Genomic DNA, 22,987 nt, shown 5'->3' with positions numbered 1-22,987 from the left:
TTATTTATTCCTCTTTATACTCAGGTACCTCCTTTAGGCCTCTCATCTCCCTCTTTCTCAAACACCCTCTCTGCTCGCTGATCGCCATTTCTGCACTGGTGTCCTGCCATCTTTCCCTTTATCACCGAACTCCTTTTATGTTTTAGCCAGTTGCTGAAGTTAGTCCGTCTTTCTTTCTTTCCGTCTTGTTTTGCCTCAACAGCACCTCTCTTTTCTCTTTCGTTCTTTCTGTCTTGTTTCGGCGTGCTGCCTCAACTGTGTCTCTCCTTCTCGTTCTTTCTTCCGGTCTTGTTTCGGCATTTTCCTTCAACAGTGCCTCTCTTTTCTCTTTCTGTCTTTTCGTCTTGTTTCGGCGTTTTGCCTCAACAGCGCCTCTCTTTTCTTGTTCTTTTCTTTCTGTCTAGTTTTGGCATGCTGCCTCAACTACGACTCTCTTTCTTCTACTCTTTATGCAACTTCCCCACCCAATCAGGCGACACATATATACTGTATATACTAAGCTTTACCCAACCCCCACAACTGGTACCCCATCTCCTTCAATAAATTTTATTTACACAAACAAGGTTATATTTTCCTTTTGAAACCTGACCAGGTTACACAGCCTTATTCCAAAATGGATTAAATAAATTTTTTTCCTCAGAATTCTACACACAACACCCCATAATGACAACATGAAAAAAGTTTACTTGAGGCTTTTGCAAATTTATTAAAAATAAAAAAATGGAGAAATCGCATGTACATAAGTATTCACAGCCTTTGCTCAATACTTTGTCGATGCACCTTTGGCAGCAATTACAGCCTCAAGTCTTTTTGAATATGATGCCACAAGCTTCGCACACCTATCCTTGGCCAGTTTCGCCCATTCCTCTTTGCAGCATCTCTCAAGCTCCATCAGGTTGGATGAGAAGCGTTGGTGCACAGCCATTTTAAGATCTCTCCAGAGATGTTCAATCGGATTCAAGTCTGAGCTCTGGCTGGGCCACTCAAGGACATTCACAGAGTTGTCCTGAAGCCACTACTTTGATATCTTGGCTGTGTGCTTAGGGTCATTGTCCTGCTGAAAGATGAACTGTCATCCCAATCTGAGGTCAAGAGCGCTCTGGAGCAGGTTTTCATCCAGGATGTCTCTGTACATTGCTGCAATCATCTTTCTCTTTATCCTGACTAGTCTCCCAGTTCCTGCCACTGAAAAACATCTCCACAGCATGATGCTGCCACCACCATGCTTCACTGTAGGGATGGTATTGGCCTGGTGATGAGCGGTTCCTGGATTCCTCCAAACATGACGCCTGGCATTCACACCAAAGAGTTCAATCTTTGTCTCATCAGACCAGAGTATTTTGTTTCTCATGGTCTGAGGGCCCTTCAGGTGCCTTTTGGCAAACTCCAGGCGGGCTGCCAAGTGCCTTTTACTAAGGAGTGGCTTCCGTCTGGCCACTCTATCATACAGGCCTGATTGGTGGATTGCTGCAGAGATGGTTATCCTTCTGGAAGGTTCTCCTCTCTCCACAGAGGACCTCTGACAGAGTGACCATCGGGTTCTTGGTCACCTCCCTGACTAAGGCCCTTCTCCCCTGATCTCTCAGTTTAGATGGCTAGCCAGCTCTAGGAAGAGTCCTGGTGGTTTCTAACTTCTTCCACTTACATATGATGGAGGCCACTGTGCTCATTGGGACCTTCAAAGCAGCAGAAATTTTTTTGTAACCTTCCCCAGATTTGTGCTTCGAGACAATCCTGTCTCGGAGGTCTACAGACAATTCCTTTGACTTCATGCTTGGTTTGTGCTCTGACATGAACTGTCAACTGTGGGACCATATATAGACAGGGGATCATCAGGGGAAGCAGGATGCACCTGAGCTCAATTTTGAGCTTCATGGCAAAGGCTGTGAATACTTATGTACATGTGCTTTCTCAATTTTTTGATTTTTAATAAATTTACAAAAACCTCAAGTGAACTTTTTTCATGTTGTCATTATGGGGTGTTGTGTGTAGAATTCTGAGGAAAAAAATGAATTTAATCAATTTTGGAATAAGGCTGTAACACAACAAAATGTGGAAAAAGTGATGTGCTGTGAATACTTTCCGGATGCACTGTAGGTTTTTCTTTTAGTATTGAGTTCATTATTTTACTCTGGTTTTATTGTCCTTTATTCTATTTAATGCTTTGTTATCTGTTTTATTGTTCTATTCAGGAAAACATTTGTATCCAATGTTACATATACCCTGCTGTTTTTTTTTTTTACGACTCTGTAAAGCGCCTTGAGCATGGGAAAGGCGCTATATTAATAAAATGTATCATTACTATTATTATTAACCTGTGTTCACAGGGACATCTGTCAGTGTAACTTTGCCAAATACTACATCTTCTACGAGAGGACATTAAAAACCCTCAGTTTCCTGTGATACTAGGGCGAGACTGGTCTGATAATAAAAGCAATTCAACACTAACGACTCCGGAATGACACTTGGGCCTAGTAATGGTTGGTGAAAAAATACGTCCATAGCTGCATCCATGCCGTGTACCCAGCTGGCTGAGCAAGTGGAGACAGATGCTCAGTGTGACGTGGCAACTCCTGAGACAGTCATCATCTGGCACTACAACTACTAGGGAAGAAACCACGACCCTTCAGGTTGAATCCGACTCGCTCTCCCAACTGGATTTTCAATTTGATCAGACTCAGGTTTCTTTTAAAAGGGAGCAATGGAACGACAACTCCCTTAAGTTTTTGAAAAATGCAGTAGTTCTCATAAATGGCCATTGCACTCTACATTCCATGACTTACGGCCTCACTTTGTGCTAAATAATGACTTGCTGTATCAGGTAACAGAGCACAATGGGGAGGTGCGGTCCCTGGTGTTAGTCCCATGGTTCTACTGGCAGCAGCAAGCTAACACCCACCTCCTTGGTACCCACTTGGGCACCAAAAAAAAACACTTGAGCGAATTAAGCGCCGTTTTGAATGGCCAGGAATTAATGAGGAAGTCCACCGTTTTTGCATATCGTGTAAGGAATATCAACTGCGGCAGACTCCTAGGAGGGAACCGTGCTTCTTTAATTCCCCATCCCTTCTGAAGATTTTAGGGTCGACCTGGTGGGACCCATAGAACCCTCAGCTAGAGGACACAAGTATATATTAGTCTGAGTGGATTAAGCCACCCGATACCCCTAAGCTGTTCCACTGTGCTCAGCTACATCTAAAGCTATTGCACGGGAATTGGTAGGGGTCTTTGCACAAAGTGGCATCCCTAAACAGTCATTCTGTCTGTCCAGGAGGCAGTGAGTGAAAAACCTGGTTGGACCTCACTGATTGCGCATTACATTGTGACAGAGGCCAGGGTGATCATCCGAGAATGCTGAAACTAGGTGTGATAGACGAGAGTCATACTTCCTGGTCCAGCCCTATTGTCTTGGTTGCTAAGCCTGACGGGAGTTGGAGGTTCTGCAATGACTTCCGCCTGCTTAATCAAGTCTCCCAATTCAACTCCTACCCAATGCCACGAGTAGATGACCTCCTTGAGAGGCTAAGACAGGCTGAATATTTGACCAGTCTTGACATGACAAAGGGGTACAGGAAGGTTCCTTTAATGGACCCTGCAAAGGCTAAGAACTCGGGTCTGTCCATTTGCGTTACTTGGGGAACCTGCATCCTTCCAGCATCTGGTGGATAAAGTGCTCCGGCCCCATAAGTCATATAATGCTGCCTACCTGGATGACGTGGTCATCTATTCTGGCACCTGAAAGGAACACCTACAGCAGATCCAAGCCATATTGTGGCATTACAGAAAGCCGGTCTGCGGATTAATCCTAAGAAGTGTTTCTTTGGGTTAAATGAGGCCAAATATATGAACTACCTAGAGGGTCATGGTATAGTAAGACCACAATGCTCCAAAATGGATGCCATGTTAAATTTGCCTAGTCTGAAAACAAAGAGGCAAGTACAAGCCTTTCTTGGCTTAGCGGGCTACTACTGCCGGTTTGTTCTTCTAACAAAGAAGAGGGCCCCGAACAATGTGGTATGGGATGATAATGTAGAAACTTCATTTTGTGGATTAAAACAAGCCTTTATTCAGAGTCAGCCTTAATGACTCCTGCTGTGCTGAGCCAAAGCGTTGACGGTGTTGAACAACCAATTATGTTCCTTTGGCGATTAAATGGGAGATTACTCAGCCGAGGTACTACCACTTGAGTGTGGATGGTCCTACACAAGGAATCAAACCCGCAGGTCACGAGGTGGTTTTTAGACCTACAGCCATAGAAGTTTTCAGTCTATTTCCCCCACAAACCAAATGTGGGAAATTCCGCCTGGACCCTATGACATTACTTCCAGTTCCAAACCCAGAAGACGTCACATCTGGTTCTACCCCCGGAAGGCATCACTTCCTCCCTTCTGACTTTAAAACCGACTTGTTTGTACCGTTTCAGTTCTGCTTTGGACTCTTGTCCATAAAGATCCTTTTCAACAAACCCTCAACTTTTTTCAGCCACTACACAATTATACAAGAGGCTGACCAAAATTGTCTTAATGTGTCAAGGGTTGATTATTCCCACACCTTGTATTTAATGTTACTCAGGGTCTATAAGCCTACTACAATTTTTAATCCTAAACTTGAACAGGTTAGGTTGCTAAAGAGTAGATTGATGACTCATGCTGGCAGTGATGAAACGCCTTGTTTCTTGTATGTTGTGTTCTTTAAATCTAACATAGTAAATATATTAGTCTAACTACAAACAGAGTAGTTAACCTGGAGTTTCAGTTGCTGGTACTATATGAAGTCGGAGTCAAAGCTTTTCTATACTGACTCTACAACCCTGACAATACATGATATGTGTCTTAATTTACTTGCAGATTCGGCCAAATTTCTTACCAGCCTTCTATCAAGGCTGATATTTTGATCTGTGTTTAAATAGATAACTAATGAGTATTTACACAGTGTACTTCAAATGACCAATAGGTGGTATTTGAATTAATTACAAGGACTGCTGGTGCTGAAGAGTGGTAGCAGCTGAAGGTTTTTTGTGCAACCAGTCTTTCAATCAGATACAAGTTTGTTCACAGGAATGAGAACAAGCATCCCTCAACTAAAAAGTACAATAACCAGAAAATGGGAAGTTACTTAAAACAAGCTCTATAAAAACACACTAATGAGCACTGAATTAAGGGGCTGGATACAGTAAAAACCAGCAGCCATTGTGGGGTTCTAGTATCATTACTGGTTATCACTGTTATATAGACATACATATTTTCTACGTCATCTTCAAAAATTGAAAATACGGCTTTTATTTATAATTACAATCTTGCATGATGATTTTTTTTCATGATTTATATACTAGCTTTTTATATGGAAATTTCTGTCTGCCCAAATTTCAGGTTCTCAAAAGTTTTCTGTTCTTCAAGCGAATAAAAAAAGCTTTACTTCCTAGATGCACTACTGTTGTGAACTGTGAAAAAGAACAAACACATACAATAAGTTCTCAGATGATATTTAATGTTTATCATCTATTAAAACAATCATCATTATTAGATGGCAGGCCAGTCTAGACAGAAACCCCAGTGGTTGAGCAGCTCCTAAGTGATTACAAAAATAAACAGAAAAATTGCAACTATTTTTATAAGTGTTCTTGCCATGCAAATTTAATAGCTTTAAGTTTGTAATCTGTTGAAAATTATCAAGTGTATTAGCATTAACGCCCATTTAATTGATTTTTTGCAAGTGTATTGTGATGGTGTTTTCTTTGATATAAGAAAAATTATTGACTTGCTTTTTACCTAAAACCTCTACAATTTTACACCAATAATTCCAATTTTAGGTCAATTCAATTCATTATTTAATTTTCTCCAATAATTGTCCAAAATATTTTGTATCTGCCTGAACAACGTTTCTTGCGTCATAGATTTCTCTTTTCAAGTCTTATCTTTGATTACTAAAATTAAATGATCACCTCTCTGTTTTCCCTGTCTAGGAGCTAGGGACCATTAGGGCTAGGGAAATATTATTCTGATACTTTAGTCATTGACAGAAATGAAACATTAAGTAATATGATTCAATTCTGTAATATATTGAAATTATTGTTTCACATTTATTTGATTAAAGTTAAAGATGTTATATCTCTGTAGGTAAAAATGTATGAGCCCCTGTGAACAATTTTAAATTGAAAAATTTTCATCTCCCTCATTGTCAACTTGACATATCTTCTTTTAAACTATTTCTATTACATTTTTGATGAAAAATATGAATCATTGCATTATTGTTCATTTAAGCAGATGTTAGCTTTTATACGTAATTATTTCTAAGTTATGATATTTTCTGTAATCTTTTATATTTGTCATTTTTAAGTTCAGCATACCATAAGAAACTGAATAAAATCCTCTCTGCATGTACCATGTTTTTATCTGTCTGGTTTATAACCCATTGCAACAACAAAACTCCTCCCCAATTCTAATGTGGATTATCCCAGATAGGTGATGCAAAGCACAACAACCATTTTCTAGTTATCTTCCATTCATACAATTACAAGTATGAGGTATGATTACAAACAGTTTCACAACACTTTCACTAGGAAATAAATACTTTGGAGAAATCAAAACATATGCATAAAACAATGGTAAGGATCCTTCCCCATCAGCAAATAATTATGTCTATTAAACAAAAAACAACAACCCCCACACTTTAAAGATGCCCTTCACTTAGAAATGTGTAGTAGTAATGTGACCATGATGATGGCACTGAGGTAGGACAGGTGAAAGAAAACAGACAGACAGGAAAAACATAACTGAACAGCTCTCCAACAAATCACTTCACTGAGACATGACTATGTTTACAAATACTGTATATCATGGCAGCCTATAACCATCCTCCACTAAGATGACAAACTGATCAGACTGACAAAGCTACCACATTCTTTGACAGGCACTGAAGAATCATGCAGTGTGCCTTTTTCTTTAATCCTGCTTCTCCTTTGTTTATTTGCTTTCAAAAAATGAAAACAACAGTATGAAGAATTTTGCAGAATTTTAAACACAGATCTTAGTTAAAAAAAAGAATAAAAGTACTCATGAATATAAATGCAGTACCTAATTATTTTATGCATTAAACAGCAAACCTGAAGTTCCTTCAGATTACACTTAAAATTATGCTTTATTCCAAGGAATGCACATCTTTAACCCATTATCAGAAGGCAGCCATCTTTAGTGATTCAAACAAAAAGCAAGTGAAGCCTTGTAACAAGTTTCATGTTTTGTACTATGCCTGTATTGCTCAGTTTCTTCATTTACTTGACATCCTCAGAATGTTGATTCATTTGTTTGTTTTCTGGCAGACATGGAATGTTGCTGTGAGAAACTAAAAGCTTTTAGTAAGCTAAAAGGAGCAATGCTACAGTTTGCTGCCAAATGCATCGACACATGTTGTGTTGAAAGCCAAATAGTAAATGCATTTACCTGTTTTAGTGTTAAGTTGTATATACTGAATGGTTTAGAATAGTTAATGGCTAAAGCTTGTGTTGTGATAAATGCAAGGCAATAACATGTATAAAGAGAGTTTTTGGCAAAGATTAGAGTAACATGTCAAAGGAGAAGGCAACAAAACAAAATCATTCATACTTTTCTGGGCTGCAACTTGTTATTATTATTTATTTAACAGACACCTTTATCCAAGGTGACATACAAAGCAAGTTATAATACTTAAAAGAAGGAAAGTGCAAGCATCAAAAGCAACAGAAAATAAGATAAAAAAGCAAGCACATGGGTGAAGAACTAATTATACCTGCAACTACACTGTCTGCACAGGAGCAGCTAACCTGTAAGAGAGAAACTAAGCAGTTTGAAACTATTTAATGAAAAGCTATGTTTTCAAAAGACACCTAAATATTTTAAATTGGGTGAAGATGGAATACATAAAAGGAGATAATTTTATAGCTTTGAAGCAGGAATGGGGAAGCACTGTCCAGTCTTGGCATGTCTAGCAAAAGGAGAGATGGTCACCAAACAAGCATAGGCAGAATGGACACTTCCTGAAGGGATACAAGAAGGGATCAAGAATTGGAATTATTGAGGAGCAGAACTGTCCACATAAATGTAGGTCAAGATAAGAGTGTTGAACTGGATCCTTGCAGCAACAGGAAGCCTGTGGAGAGACCAAAGCAATTGGTGTGAATCACTGAACAGAGAACACCAGTCATGCAGTTGCATTCTGGAAGAGCTGGAGAGGTCCAATTGTAGTTGAAGGAAGACCGGCCAGGAGAGTGTTGTAATAGTCCAGCCAAGAGAGGACCAGTGCATGAACAAGGAGTTGTGTGGCATAATTAGTGAGAAAGGGTTGAATCCTCCGAATATTATCAAGAAAAATTAACAAACATGACATGGATAAATTTCTTGGTATCCTTATAGTTCACTGAAAAAGTGCTATGTATCTCATTAAAAGTGATTAAATAAAAAGCAACTGTCCCATGTACACCCTGTCACACACGTGCGAATAGGGGGACGTTGTGTGGACCAAGTAAAGGTAATTCCACGCCAGGCCAGGTGAGGACGGGGTGCATTAAACCTTCTCCTGCTATCTCTACAGACCAGCCGAGGGAAAACCTATCTGAATCAAGAACATCCCTTCCAGTTCCGGCGCCTAGAAAAACATCCCTTCCAGTTCCGGCGCCTAGAAAAACATCACTTCCGGTCCCAGCGCCCAGAAGAATGTCACTTCCGGTTCAGGTGCCTAGAAGAATGTCACTTCCGGTTCTGGCGCCCAGAAGATTGTCACTTCTGGTCCCGGCTCCCAGGCTGATGTCAGAGAAATATCACTTCCGGTCAACCTACATCACTTCCAGTTAACATACATCACTTCCTGTCTAACCATTTAAAACTGCCATCTTTTTTTAACCTTCAGCAGTTCTGTCTTGGACTCTCCACAATCAACTACTCTGTTGAATGAAAAACCAAACCTTTGCAGCTAGGAATATTATATGGGTGGCTGCCCCAAACCTTTTTATGTGTGTCGAGTCTCTTCCTTTTTACAACCCTTATGCCTTTGATATGTTATCAAGTGAAGCAAAGCATGTGTGAAAAGAGATAAAAGTATTGTTTATTCTACAAAGACATTCTAAAATGGCCTGGGCATATTTGTTTGTAATCCTAGAAAAGACCATCTCCCTTTTCCTTTTCATCTTTTTCCACTTCTATGTGGGGTCGATGTGCTTAATCAACCTTCTCCAAACAGCTTTGTCTTGCACCCCCTTGCCAGGCAAAGCCCCTTCCCTTCAAACCTTCTTCTTTCACGTTATCCAGCCACCTCCACTTTGTCTCTCCTCATCACATGTTCATACCACTTACAACTAAACTTCCTGTACTTCCTTAGATATTCTCCCACCTTTGTTGTACCTCTGATTGTGCCATTTCTTATTCTGTCCTTAAGTCCACACATCTATCTCAACATGCTCATTACTGCCACATGTAACTTATTTTCCTGTGCTCCCTTTACTGTCCACGTCCATAATTCATTTCTGGTCTGACCACTGTCTTAAATCCCTTTACCTTTAACTTATGCCTAATTCTTTGATCACACAAAACTGCCGATACCTTCTTCCAATTGTTCCATCCACACTGTAATCTATGTATATATCTATCTCTACATCTAGTTTTCCTTCTCAGGCTACCACTGATCCTTAATATTTAAATTTATCCACTACTCTCCCTGCAGGCTAATTAAATCCTGATCATAATTAAAACTCATATTCTGTCTTCTTCCTATTTATCTTCAACCCTCTACCTAGCAAAGCCCTTCTGCATTTTACTAACTTCCTCTACACTTGCTCTTTTCTAGTGCTAGACAACACAATGTTTTCAGCAAAAGGCATGCACCACTGTGATTGATCTTTTATCCCATGATTCAACACATCCATAAAAGCATAAAAGAGGTAAGAACTTAAAGAAAACCCCTGATGCAGACCAACTCTAACTGGAATCTTATCTGTTACCACAACACCACTGCTTTTAACATTCCCTCCTACATATCCTGGAGAGTCTTCACATACTTCTCTGGTACTCCTTTCTCTTTCACGCACCTCCAGATAGCTTAACACAGAACTCTATCATAAGCCTTTTCTAAATTATTAAACACCACATGTAAACCTTTCTGTTTTTCTCAATGCTTCTATATGAGGCTGTCTCCATGCAAAGACTGCATCAGTTGTTCCTCTCCCTGGTATAAGGCCAAAATACTCCTCCCCTATGGTGGTCTGCTCTCTATAACCCGCTCCCCTAGAAAATATCATAAATAATTGAATTTGAGTGACTAGCAAACTAGCTGCCTTCTGTAATATTCTGTAGTATCACACGTCTCCAATCAGTCATTCAGCCTATTCTAATGGAGAAAAGTAGTCACTCCACTGTTTGATATCATCGTGTGTCCCCTACTAAATATGGACCAGAGAATGTAGAGTAGAGAACTGTCTGAGGAGATCAGAATGAAAATTAGAGACAAGAATATTAAAGGCACAAGCTATAAAACTATTTCCAATCAGCTTGATGTTCATGTGAAAACAGATGCAAATATTATTAAGAAGTTCAAGGTCCAGTGGATTGTAGCCAACCACCCTGGACACGGTTGCAAGAGGAAAATCAAGCATACAATGGGCAGAAGAATAACGGGAATAACTAACAAAAAGCCAAGGAAAACTTCCAAAGATATACAAGCTGAACTCCAAGGTCAAGGTCCATCAGTGTCTGATTACACCATCTGTCTCTTCATTGAGTAGTAGCGTGCTCAATGGAAGACTTGAAAGAAAAACATAAAAAAGCCAGACTGGTATTTGCTTTAATGCATAGTGACAAACCACAATGCCTCTGGGAGAATGTCCTTTGAAAGGATGAGACAAAATAGGTGTTTTTTGGCAAGTCACATCAGCTCTATTTCTACATATTAAAAAATCAACCTTTCAAAAAAAATAACACCATACCTACTGTGAAACATAGAGGAGGCTCGGTTATGTTTTGGGGCTGCTATGCTGCATCTGGCTTGAGGTGCCTTGAGTCTGTGCAGGGAACAATGAAATCTCAAGACTATTGAGAAATTCTGGAGTGAAACGTACTCCAACAGGATAATAACCAAAAACACATTAGCTCAAAGTACTCAACAATGGCTAAGAACAAAACATTGAACTATTCTGAAGCGGCCTTCTATGAGCCCTTATTTTATTTAATGCTATTGAACATTTTTGGAAAGAACTGAAACATTCAATCTAGAGAAGGCACCCTTCAGACCTAACACAGCTGCAGCAGTTCGCTCAGGAACAGTGCGCCAAACTATCTGTTGACAGATGCACAAGTCTCATTGAGAGCTAGAGGAATCAACTCTAAAAGTTGTGCAACAAAATATTAGGTTAAGGTTCCCATCATTGTTGTCTATGCCATTTTCATATATGTTATTATTTGAAATATTCTGTTGAATCTAAACTCTAAAGGAAAGTCTGATTTTTGTTACAGAATAAACAATGATGGATGACAATTACTTTTGTCAGTTTCAAGTTATTCCAGAGACAATTATGGGTTCTACTATTTTCATGGAGGAATACCAACAAATTTGTCCATGTTCGTAAATATACATGTTTGATGAATGAAAGCAATGAGAAGTCAAGCAAAATGGCACCTTTAATTGGCTAACTAAAAGATTACAAATGGAAAGCTTTCAGGGCACCTCAGGCCCCTTCTTCAGGCAAGATATAATACAGAAACTGGAATTCCCTGTGTTTATATAGACACTAGGACAGATACAGCATTGGAAAATCTTTAAGTGAGACATCTTAGATGTAATAATTAACAGACCTCTCTCCAGGCTAAGATTCATTTAGCGGAGAGAGAACAACAATGTATGGTTAAGATCTTTTGATAACATAACTATCCGACGAAGTCTTTTGAAGTTTTTGATGAGTTTTTCCATACAATGTGGATCTGTAGTCAGGTTGTCTGGGTCAGTCAGAGAGATATAAACAATCCTCATATCTGGCCATAAAACTCCCTGTCTCTTTTTAAACCATGTTGTAATGTGTTACATTTTAGCATCAGTTTAACTTCCATTCATTTTCTCTTGCTGTGTCTTGAAGTTGCCCATAAGCACCGTGACTTTAAAGTCCCTCCCACGGTGTTCATGGCTGTTGACGTGAGCTGCTACAGGAACATCTTTATTGCCACACTTAATGTGAAACCTGTGTAAATTAATTCTTTGGTGGAGTGTTTGTTCAGTTTCTCCCACAAAGAGGCAGTGTTGGGAGATTTCATGCACAGAATTAGGTAGACCATTTTAAATGATATGCAGAAAAATGATCCCTTTATGCAATGTTCTAGTTGGCAGTGCTGTATAACTTGTATCATAAATGTAAGCACATGTTTGACATCTTTTCTGTAGGCAGGGAACCATTATCTGTTGGTTCACCCATTGATCTTTGAATAATTAGTTGCTGCAGATTTGGCAACTGTCTGTATGTCAGGAGGGGTGGCTCTGGAAATGCATCTCTCAGCGTTTCATCATCATTTAGTATTGGCTGAAGTTCTTTTAAGCGTTTCATCATCATTTAGTATTGGCTGAAGTTCTTTTATATTTTTTCGAAGTGCTTAAAGAAATGGGTTATAGGTGACAACAAAGGGGATGCAGTTCGTGTTTGTCTTTATGACATTCGGAGTCAAGCCAAGATTCCGGACCATGACTTAAGGTAAAAGGAGGACATCTTCAAGGGAGATGTTTAGAGACAAATCTGAAGAAGGAGAATCAGAGGGGAAGTTCAAGATGGCTAACTCTGAAAGAGTCATAGCTAAATTATACAGATAGAGAGGAATATAATATAATACTTCAATAGAGATAAGGAAGGAAGTGGGGGCACTATATGTGAAAAATCATATTCAGGCCAATATTTTTAAGAACGATGAAGGAAACACGTCAGAATCACTGTGGGTTAAGCTAGTAAGTAAGAAAGGCAGAGATATAATTATTGGAGTTTGCTGCAGGCCGGCAAATTCTGATAGGTTAGTGATATGTTAGATAATAACATATTACTTATTCAAATAGTGCAGCACGGTGGCGCAGGGATAGTGCTGCTGCCTCGCAGTAAGGAGACCTGGGTTCGCTTCCCGGGTCCTCCCTATGTGGAGTTTGCATGTTCTCCCCGTGTGTGCATGGGTTTCAACCGGGTGCTCCGGTTTCCTCCCACAGTCCAAAGACATGCAGGTTAGGTGCATTGGCGATCCTAAATTGTCCCTAGTGTGTGCTTGGTGTGTGGGTGTGTGCGTGGGTGTGTCCTGTGGTGGGCTGGCACCCTGCCCGGGATTTGTTCCTGCCTTGCACCCTGCATTGGCTGGGATTGGTTCCAGCAGACCCCCGTGACCCTGTGTTAGGATATAGCAGGTTGGAAAATGACTGACTGACTGACTGACTTAAATAAAACATGAGCAAAAAAGAGGACATAGCAGTCATGAGTGATCTTAACTTTTCGAAAATTGATTGGGAATCCACTATTGGGAATACAAAAGAGGAAAATGAATTAGTGCAGATAGCAAATGACTGTTTTTTCACCCAGTGTTTCAAAAGCCCAACACGTGGTGACAGCTGTCCAGATCTCATTTGTCCTAACAATAAAGACAGAGTAAAAAGAACAGAAGTTACAGTGATTACATGTTAAATTTTAAGATAATCTTTGACAACACACAAATGTACACCAAAATGAGGTCTTACAATTTGAGAAAAGCAGACTTTATTGGGATAAGGAGATACAAAATTTAGAGATCTTCTTATCCAGGCTCAAAATAAGTTCATTTCGATAAGCAACAAAAAAAAGACTAAAAAATTCGGCCAAAATGGATAAATAGGATCACTGCACAAGAAAAGAAAAAAAAGCCAGATAATTCTGACACACAGGAATTCGGAAACTATGGCAATAGTTCAAAAAAAGCATTTGAAAAAAGAGAAAAAAAGAGAAACCAAAATAAAAAGTGCTAGTGAAGCCAAAACAAACAGAAAGTAATTTTTTCAGAAGTACTCTGGTAAAAAGATGATAAAAGAGAATTTAGGAAAGCTTTGGGACAAATATGGGGAAATCACTGAAAATGAGAAGGTAACAGCAAAAGAACTGAACAAATAATTCACCCAAGTATTTATAAAGGAAAAAACAAGTGGAATGTCTCATGCAGAAGTAAAAACAAATTTCTGAGTTCACAGAACAGTCAGATGTGCTTCAAGCCCTCAGAACGTTAAAGACTAAGAAAACCTCTGGATGTAATGCAATTTTGCCAATTGTACTGAAAGAAACAAAAGATGTCATCTATAAATACTTAATAGGCATATTTCAGCAGTCACCTCAGAAAGGAGATGTACCGGAGAACTGGAAATGTGACTCCAATCTTTAATAAGGAAGACAAAATGGATCCTAGTAATTATAGACTAGTTATGTTTACTTTTGTGCCATGCAAAAGTATTTAAACTATAATAAGAAACAAGTTAGAAAATTACCTAAACAAAAATAATATACTAAATAGCAGCCAGCATGGGTTTATGAGAGGAAGGTTCTGCCAAAACATCTTTTAGATTTTTTTGAAGAAGCAAATGGAATAGTTGGCAAAAACAAAGAATACGGCATACTTTAACTAGATTTTCAAAAGGCATTTGATACAGTCCATCTCCAAAGGTTAATTCTAAAACTACAAGCTGTAGGCATCAGAGGTAACCTTCAAAACTGGACCTCTAGTTGGTTAACAGGCAGGAGACAAAGAGTACACATAAGAGAAGAATACTCCACATGTAGCAAGGTGATCAGTAGAGTCCCTCAGGGGTCTGTTTTTCTTCTTACCTTTTTGATTTATATTAATTACATTGATTCCATTATATTTAGTAAACACATAAAATTTAAAGATGACACTAAAGTTGGAGGGATAGAAGACACTGGTGAGGCAGCAAAGAGAATTCAACAAGACCTGGACAATTTTCAGATCTAGACGAACACTTGCAGTGTAATTTAGAAAAGTGCAAAGTGCTACAAGTGGGCAAAAGGGGCATCAATTACAAATGTAAGATGGGAGACACTGTCATACAAGAAGCAACCTCTGATAAGGATTAAGGGCTATATGTTGATAAAACTTTTTCATTGAAGAAATTTAAAAGGCAAATAAAAATGTCAGCCGGAAAAGGGTGGAGTGCCCTCTCAGGGTTGGGGGTGAGATCCTGCCCCAAGCGGAGGAGTTCAAGTATCTTGGGGTCTTGTTCACGAGTGAGGGAAGAATGGACTGTGAGATTGACAGGCGGATCGGTGCGGCATCTGTAGTAATGCAGGCTCTGCATCGGTCTGTCGTGGTGAAAAAGGAGCTGAGCCGTAAGGCAAAGCTCTCAATTTACCAGTCGATCTACGTTCCTACCCTCACCTATGGTCATGAGCTATGGGTAGTGACCGAAAGAACGAGATCGCGAATACAAGCGGCTGAAATGAGTTTCTTCCGCAGGGTGTCTGGGCTTTCCCTTAAAGATAGGATGAGAAGCTCAGTCATCCGGGAGGGGCTCAGAGTAAAGCCACTGCTCCTCCGCATCGAGAGGAGTCAGGTGAGGTGGCTCGGGCATCTGATCAGGATGCCTCCTGGACGCCTCCCTGGTGAGGTGTTCCGGGCACGTCCTACCAGGAGGAGGCCCCGGGGAAGACCCAGGACACGCTGGAGGGACTATGTCTCCCGGTTGGCCTGGGAACGCCTTGGGATTCTCCCGCAAGAGCTGGAAGAAGTGGCCGAGGAGAGGGAAGTCTGGGCCTCTCTGCATAAGCTGCTACCCCCGCGACCCGACCCTGGATAAGCGGAAGAGGATGGATGGATGGATAAAATGTTAGGTTATATAATAAAAATTGTTGAATTTAAATTAAGCGATATTATGCTCAAACTATATAATGAACTAGCAAGACTGCATCTGGAGTATTGTATGCAGTTCTGGTCTCCATGGTACAAGTCAGACATAGTAGCACTTGAAGCTGTACAGAGGAGTGCAACCACACACATCCCTGGACTTAATGACATGTCCTACAGACTTAGAAAATTAAACCTGCTAAGTGTCAAGCAGAGGGGACTGCATGGGGACCTAACCCAGGAATTTAAAATACTCAAAGGCACTGACAGATTCAGCAACATCCTTTCAGCTTAAGGGTGAATCACATACTAGAGGACAAAAATTGAAATCAAGGGGAAGTGCATTTAAAGCTGAAGCCAGGAAACATATCTTTACGCAAGGACTTGTGGGACTCTGGAACAAACTACTGAGACATATAGTAAAAGCAAAAACCTTGACAACCTTTAAGAAGATGAGATATTGGAACAGCTTAGCTATTAGGAGACACACAATGATCATTCCAAGAGGCAAGACATGAACCAGTCAAAGTAGAACTGATAATTCTGAGTTTATCAAAGGATCAACTCAGAGCAACAGAAGAAAAAAATGTGATTTTGAATCTGTTGGAATAATAGAGAAAGTATTCTGAATACTAAGACCTACTATGTAAAATTAGACGTAACTGAATAATGTTATATTTAGGTGGCTTTATATGTGAATTCATATTGGAAATTGCCTCGCTCATTCTCTCTCTTGAGTAATTGCTAAAAGCAATGTACTTCAAGATTTAAGTGAATTGTAAAGCATTGATTCAACCTTAAAACAGCAGATTTTACACCCTTGACTCTCCAGAAAACCACTGAACTCATATTAATGTCACCCTACTATTAAAAAGCTTATTCAGGTGCCATATAAAGTTGTATATATCAAAGAGCTACCAATAGCAATCTAATTAATTTAATTTGAAGTATAGTTTCAAACTGGATCCCTTGTAATATCTTAAGACTAATGTGAACAGTATTTGGTACAATTCAAAGTAAATGTAGGATAAGGTTTTTAGAATATAAACACATATCTGCAAACTTAATCCTTACCAGTTTGTCATTCAAAGATGGTAATATAGTGTAATCCTTTGACAGTTGTGCCTAGTGTATAGTAGACATTACTTCCCTGCTTTTCAATTGCTCACTTTCATCAAAACACAGCCTTTATTAACAATTTGGATGACTTTGGAGAATTTCATCTCAGCTGGTGGTATAAACTCCCGCTTTTAGGACTGTGATCCTACAAGGCATTAATCTATAGTCGTCTACTTGTTGCAACATTTATTACTGTACTTATGTAAGGCAATTTACATTTAACTTGTACAGAAGAATCAGATATAAACACAATTTATTTCCACAGAGATAACACTCATATTTAAAATTAATGTGCCTGCATTTCCTATACACAAAAACTACAAATATAAAACCAGCCCTAGTACATCATTTAAAAACAAAACGCCTTGACCTTATGAGAAAATACTGGTGTCGAAGTGTTCCCGTTGATGAATGCTGCCGTTTTCCGTTTTACTTTCTGCCTAGCATCTAACGGGCTCCAGCACCTTATACATCTGAAAAGGATTAAGCAGGCTCAGTAAATGAATGGATTGCTTTATATGATCAAGGAGAAAAATGTGTACCTGGAAAAAAGGTTAACTTAAATACAAAATGATAAATTGAGTGAAAGAACAAGTTTTTATTTTCTTTTATATAGAAATCAAGTAAAAATAACCTATGTATGTACTAGGCTTGGCTTACACTTAAAATGCGGCAAAGCAGATGACTGCATCACATAAATCTATATATCCATTCAGTTTTTTAGGTGGTTACCATTAAAAAGAAATAAACAACTGCTTGCTATGCAAAAACTGGAGACTAAACAGGCTTTATAATGGAACTTTACTGTGCTTAGTAATTACACAAATTACCAAGCTACAGGGGTATGACAAGTTTCATTCAGATCAAATAAACTTTTGAAGTACTACATATGTATCACGTACATTTTCCCTTAAAACGACTATTGAATAAACATTCAGTGGTATCATCTGTCACTGTGCTGAAACAGAAGACTATTTCCGTAATTTTCTTATAGAATAGGCATTAGCAGATAAAGAGAAAACAATATTTATATATTAAAAAAAACAGTAGATACTATATAAAACGTATCATACTGTAATTGTATGCAGTTAAAAAACTGATTATTTTATTTTTTACTGGTTAGCTTCAGAATACTTAAAGAATGAGTACACATTGCTCAGTCAGATCTAGCACTTCTCTAACATAATTCCAACGAACACTGTTTCAAAACTCTTACCCTAAATCAAGACAGGAGTCTCCAGAAGACATGCAAAAGGAAGCAGGAAAAAAAACTTCCAAAATCATGTGAGGATTAACCCATCTGAAAGATGTTCAGCTCTCCCATTGGAGGTCCAATGCACGGATTTATCTTAGCAGACTTTCTTTTTTTCAGAGATCAGTCAGTGAACCATGCCCTGAGCATGATAATTTAACTGAATTTATTCTGTTTGTTCTGGAATGAATTAGCTGTTCTGTACTCTGCTGTGTTACACATGCTAAACTGTCTAGTAAAGTCTCCTTTACTTTTTCTAGTTGAGAAAGTGCAGCAGAAAAAGAAAATCTAGGAAAGGAAATTGGTTGTATTAGCACCTCCAAAGCTATAATTTTAATTATGTATAATATGTCTCCTTTACTTTTTCTAGTTGAGAAAGTGCAGCAGAAAAAGAAAATCCAGGAAAGGAAATTGGTTGTATTAGCACCACCGAAGCTATAATTTTAATTATGTATAGATATTATGTTTCTTCCAAAAATATGCTTGAAGGGCATCTGGTGATATGTTTCAGGTATCAATAGTTTTCAGAAGTAATTACACTGCCATATGTGCACATAGAGTGTATAGTGTATGTATTGAGTTAATGAGGGCCCACATCTTATAACCAAATCTCTGTTAATACACCATCAGTATAGTGATCCTTTGAAAAATGAAAATAAAAAGGACATATATTGTCACGTCGTATACTTTAAAAAGAAAACAGTCTGAGTTAGGTGGTTTATGATCTATAATTTGATTTTGCAAAGATCATTTAAAGAAATTAAGAAAACAAACAAGATAATTACTTGGTATTCAGAACTCATAATCAATCCACTTGAGGTAGTCGTAGGAGGAACCACTCTGACTTTCTTCAGTGGAGGTCCTTGTGCATGACTGTTGTCTTGGGTCCCTGTGTGTCCTCCTCCATTTGTATGATTATTACCCTGTTGTTGCTGTTGGTTCTTCTCAATTTTTGAAAAGACCAAAGTGACATGTTAATATGCACAAAAAATTTTTTCATCAATGCAGAATATTTTGTATATTCAAACATAATTAACATAATACCAAATTCTTGAATTAGCATAACACCATAACGCCAGATTACTCACTTCCTATGTACACTTTAAAATACCAAACAACTTTTCACTATAACAAACAATTTACAATTTATATTTTGCTGTTTAGGAGACCTCTGCAAGGTGAAGAACTTTGTCTCTAGTGTCTTTATTTTTCTTTATCAGATAATTTATTTATCCACTTGAATACATTTCCATAATATTGATATTACTGCTTTTCATTTTTTTTAAACAATCTGCAATATAAGGGAAATAATCTTTGCAATACTGCATTGGCTTGTAATTTGTCAAAATCTATTACTGTTTTTCTAAATTCTTGTACTTGCTTCTAGCAGCATTTAGTTTTGATTTCCATCATAAAGGACACTTATGACAGATGTACTTATTACACAAGCAGTAATTTATATTTCTATCACAAAGTTGATTACTTACTTTGTCTGCTTTGTCTTCTGGTTCCTCTTCTGTCAAGAATTCTCGTTTTGGATATGGAATTTGGCAGCCAGCAAAAACACTATTAAAGTGTGGAAAAAGATAAATTAGTTTTACCTATTAAATAATCATTAGCACAATATTTACAAGCAGAATTTTGTTCTTTCAATCTTTCTGAAGGGAAGTCTTAACTAGAAAAGAGATTTCCCAGGTAAGAAAATCACTGAGGAGGCAAAGTGCAGAAACCAAGCAATAAGTTTCTCTTAGAGAGAGGTGCCTGCATTGGCATATAGAAAGCAATTTAATATAGCAATGTAGGAATACAAAGTACAGTAAACACTATCATGTGTGGTGTTGGCAAATTGAGGAAAAGTATGACTGTAGAAGAATAAGTATCTAGCCAGGGCTGGATCCATAGAGATTCTTCCAGGACAGTAATGAGTGGGTGACTTAATAGATGTCCTGGTTGCCCAAACCAAAAAGGTGCTAGAGACCTAGTGTTAACAGATTGTAGCACATGGCCTCTAACTGAAGAAACTGTGTACAGATTATCTTTCAAGACTGATGTCATGGGGGGCTAGCATGGGGTTTGTACACAAATGTTAAGGAATTTTACACAAACGTGGGTATAAAAAAAGTCCTAAGGGGAAAAAAGTTCTTATTTTGTTATTCATTAATTCAGAGTTCCTTTTCTTCTTTAGTTATTGTTAAACACTCAAGGGATGAATAAATAATCTATACTAATAAAAGGCAAAGCCCTCACTGACTCACTCACTCATCACTAATTCTCCAACTTCCCGTGTGTGTAGAAGGATGAAATTTGGAAGGCTCATTCCTTACATCTTACTTAAAAAAGTTAAGCAGGTTTCATTTCAAAATTCTACACGTGATGGTTATAACGGTTGACAACGTCCGCCATGTTGAACTTTCTTATTTATGGCCCCATCTTCACGAAATTTGGAAGGCAGCTTCCCTGCACTAACCGAAACTGATGTACGTACTTAATTCGGTGCTATGACGCCACTGTCGGCTGCCATATTGAACTTTCCAACATCACTAATACTCCAACTTCCCGTGTAAGTAAAAGGCTGACCCTATCTTCAAGAAATTTGGTAGACGGCTTCCCTGCGCTAACCGAAACCAATGTACGCAGTTATTTCGGTGGTATGGTCGGCGTCCTTATTGAACTTTCCAATGTCACTAATTCTCCAACTTCCCGTGTAGGTAGAAGGCTGAAATTTGGTAGGGTCATTCCTTACAGCTTACTTACAACAGTTAAGCAGGTTTCATTTCGAAATTCTACACGTAACGGTCATAACGATCGACAACGTCCACCATGTTGAACTTTCTTATTTATGGCCTTATCTTCACGAAATTTGGTAGGCGTCTTCCCTGCGCTAACCGAAACCAATGTATGTACTTATTTCGGTGGTATGGTCGGCCACCATATTGAACTTTCCAACGTCAGTAATTCTCCAACTTTCCGTGTAGGTAGAAGGCTGAATTTTGGCAGACTCATTCCTTACAGCTTACTTACAAAAGTTAAGCAGATTTCATTTCGAAATTCTACGCGTAACAGTCATAACGGTCGACAACGTCCGCCATGTTGAACTTTCTTATTTATGGCCCCATCTTCACGAAATTTGGTAGGCGGCTTCCCTGCGCTAACCAAAACCAATGTATGTACTTATTTCGGTGGTATGATGCCATTGTCGGCCACCATATTGAACTTTTCAACAGTCTTTGATACTTATGGGCCCATCTTCAAGAAATTTAGTACGCGGGTTCCCAACGCTAACTAAATCCTACTTACGTACATATATACGTCCATAGCCTGCAGCTCGGCCACCGTGTGAGGTGGCGTTGGGTCCCCCATCCCAACGCCTCACACGTTGTTGGCTGCCTGCCTATATAAGGCTGTCCGTCGCTCCGGTCTCTACATTCCCTTCCTTGCTTCGCCACGGGATTCACGTCTCCCTTTTTGTTTAATCCACGGCTTCTCCGCTGTTTTATTGTTTGTTTATTACAATTATTGTTATTGTATAGGTATTTTAGACTTACTTTACATTTCTCAGGTACCCATTTCTTTTATCATTCCAACCCCCATTACCATGTCTATTGAGGTGATCACTATCGATCAAAGAACTGTCACTTACCAAGTGGTTTCCATGCCCGGAGATGGCACCTACCTTTTCCATTCTCTTTGTTACATATTGCACGGCCATATCAGGCTCACTCTTGATATCCGGAGGAACACTGTGTCTTATGTATTGAATGACTGGGACTGGTTCAAGGTGTGGACTGATGACGGTACAGGAGATAATTATACTACACAGGAGCACTATAAGAGTGAAATGCTTAAGCCCTTCACCTATGGTTCGGCATGTGAGTTGAAAGCTGCCGCTGAATTGTTCGGGTGTCGCTTTCAAGTGTACCGAAATGGCCAAATATTTTACACCTTTGGACAACCGCCAATGCCTCTTAAACATCTTAGATTGACAGGTGACAATTTCAGTAGTGGACACTTTGATGTTTATGAATGTTTAAACTCTCAAAAGCTAGATGTGATTTTATCGATGAAACCGTCTGTGTGCTTACAACGCTTGACAGATGCCGAATGTCACTTCAACACAGCAAATCCTGCAAATACTGTCGTAATTGAAACAAACCATGAAACTGAAACCGATTAAAGAGTAAGCTCAGCGCACAGCTTGGTCGTGTTACAACCGGAGGGCCGAACTGACAACATGGTATACAAAGAGATCCTTAACAAATAATTATTGGCATATTTTCCCTCAGTTTAAAAACGTTTAATTTTCTTCTTAATAAAAATTTTAATGCAGTACTTTGCCGCTGCTAAGCGCGGGTATTTTGCTAGTTTTATCATATAAGGCACAGAGGCTGTATTCCAAAGAGAGAACCAGTCAAAAGAAACTGCCTAAAATGGATAATGCCAGTCTGTTCTACATCACATAAAAATGCAAATACTGTCTGCTTAAATCTGTGCAGTATATTTTTGTCTTATGACAAAACTGAATTAAGAGGATGTGATTTTTAAAAATCATTGGATTATATGTTTAAAATATCAACAAAATCAGAACATCATGGTGGAAGCACAGAAAATCTACCTCTCAGAGTTACAAATTGTAATTCTCATCAATAAAATTATTACTTTTCACAATGGATTTCTTTGTAAATGTTGCAGGGGTGCCATAAAATGACAATGATATCATTGATTTGTTAATTATAAATGTTGTGGATCAAGGGGAATGTTT

At 38.7% G+C, this 22,987-nt stretch overlaps 1 protein-coding gene across 3 annotated transcripts in view; it reads right to left on the bottom strand.

Moving 5' to 3' along the window:
* cdk8 (cyclin-dependent kinase 8) overlaps window positions 1-22,987 on the bottom strand; it is a 223,777-nt gene that overhangs the window by 5,436 nt on the left and 195,354 nt on the right. For 2 of the 3 annotated variants that reach the window (XM_039745482.1, XM_039745484.1), the window contains 2 exons: window positions 19,716-19,794; window positions 19,014-19,172 (listed from right to left, as the gene is read on the bottom strand). In XM_039745482.1, the coding sequence (XP_039601416.1) occupies window positions 19,014-19,172; window positions 19,716-19,794 (238 nt within the window). The remainder of the gene's footprint in view (window positions 1-19,013; window positions 19,173-19,715; window positions 19,795-22,987) is intronic. The other variant, XM_039745483.1, reaches the window with a different exon arrangement.

This window comes from Polypterus senegalus, chromosome 2 (assembly GCF_016835505.1).
Source record: "Polypterus senegalus isolate Bchr_013 chromosome 2, ASM1683550v1, whole genome shotgun sequence".
In the NCBI taxonomy this organism is placed as follows: domain Eukaryota; kingdom Metazoa; phylum Chordata; class Cladistia; order Polypteriformes; family Polypteridae; genus Polypterus; species Polypterus senegalus.
This window is presented reverse-complemented; position numbering and strand designations above follow the sequence as displayed.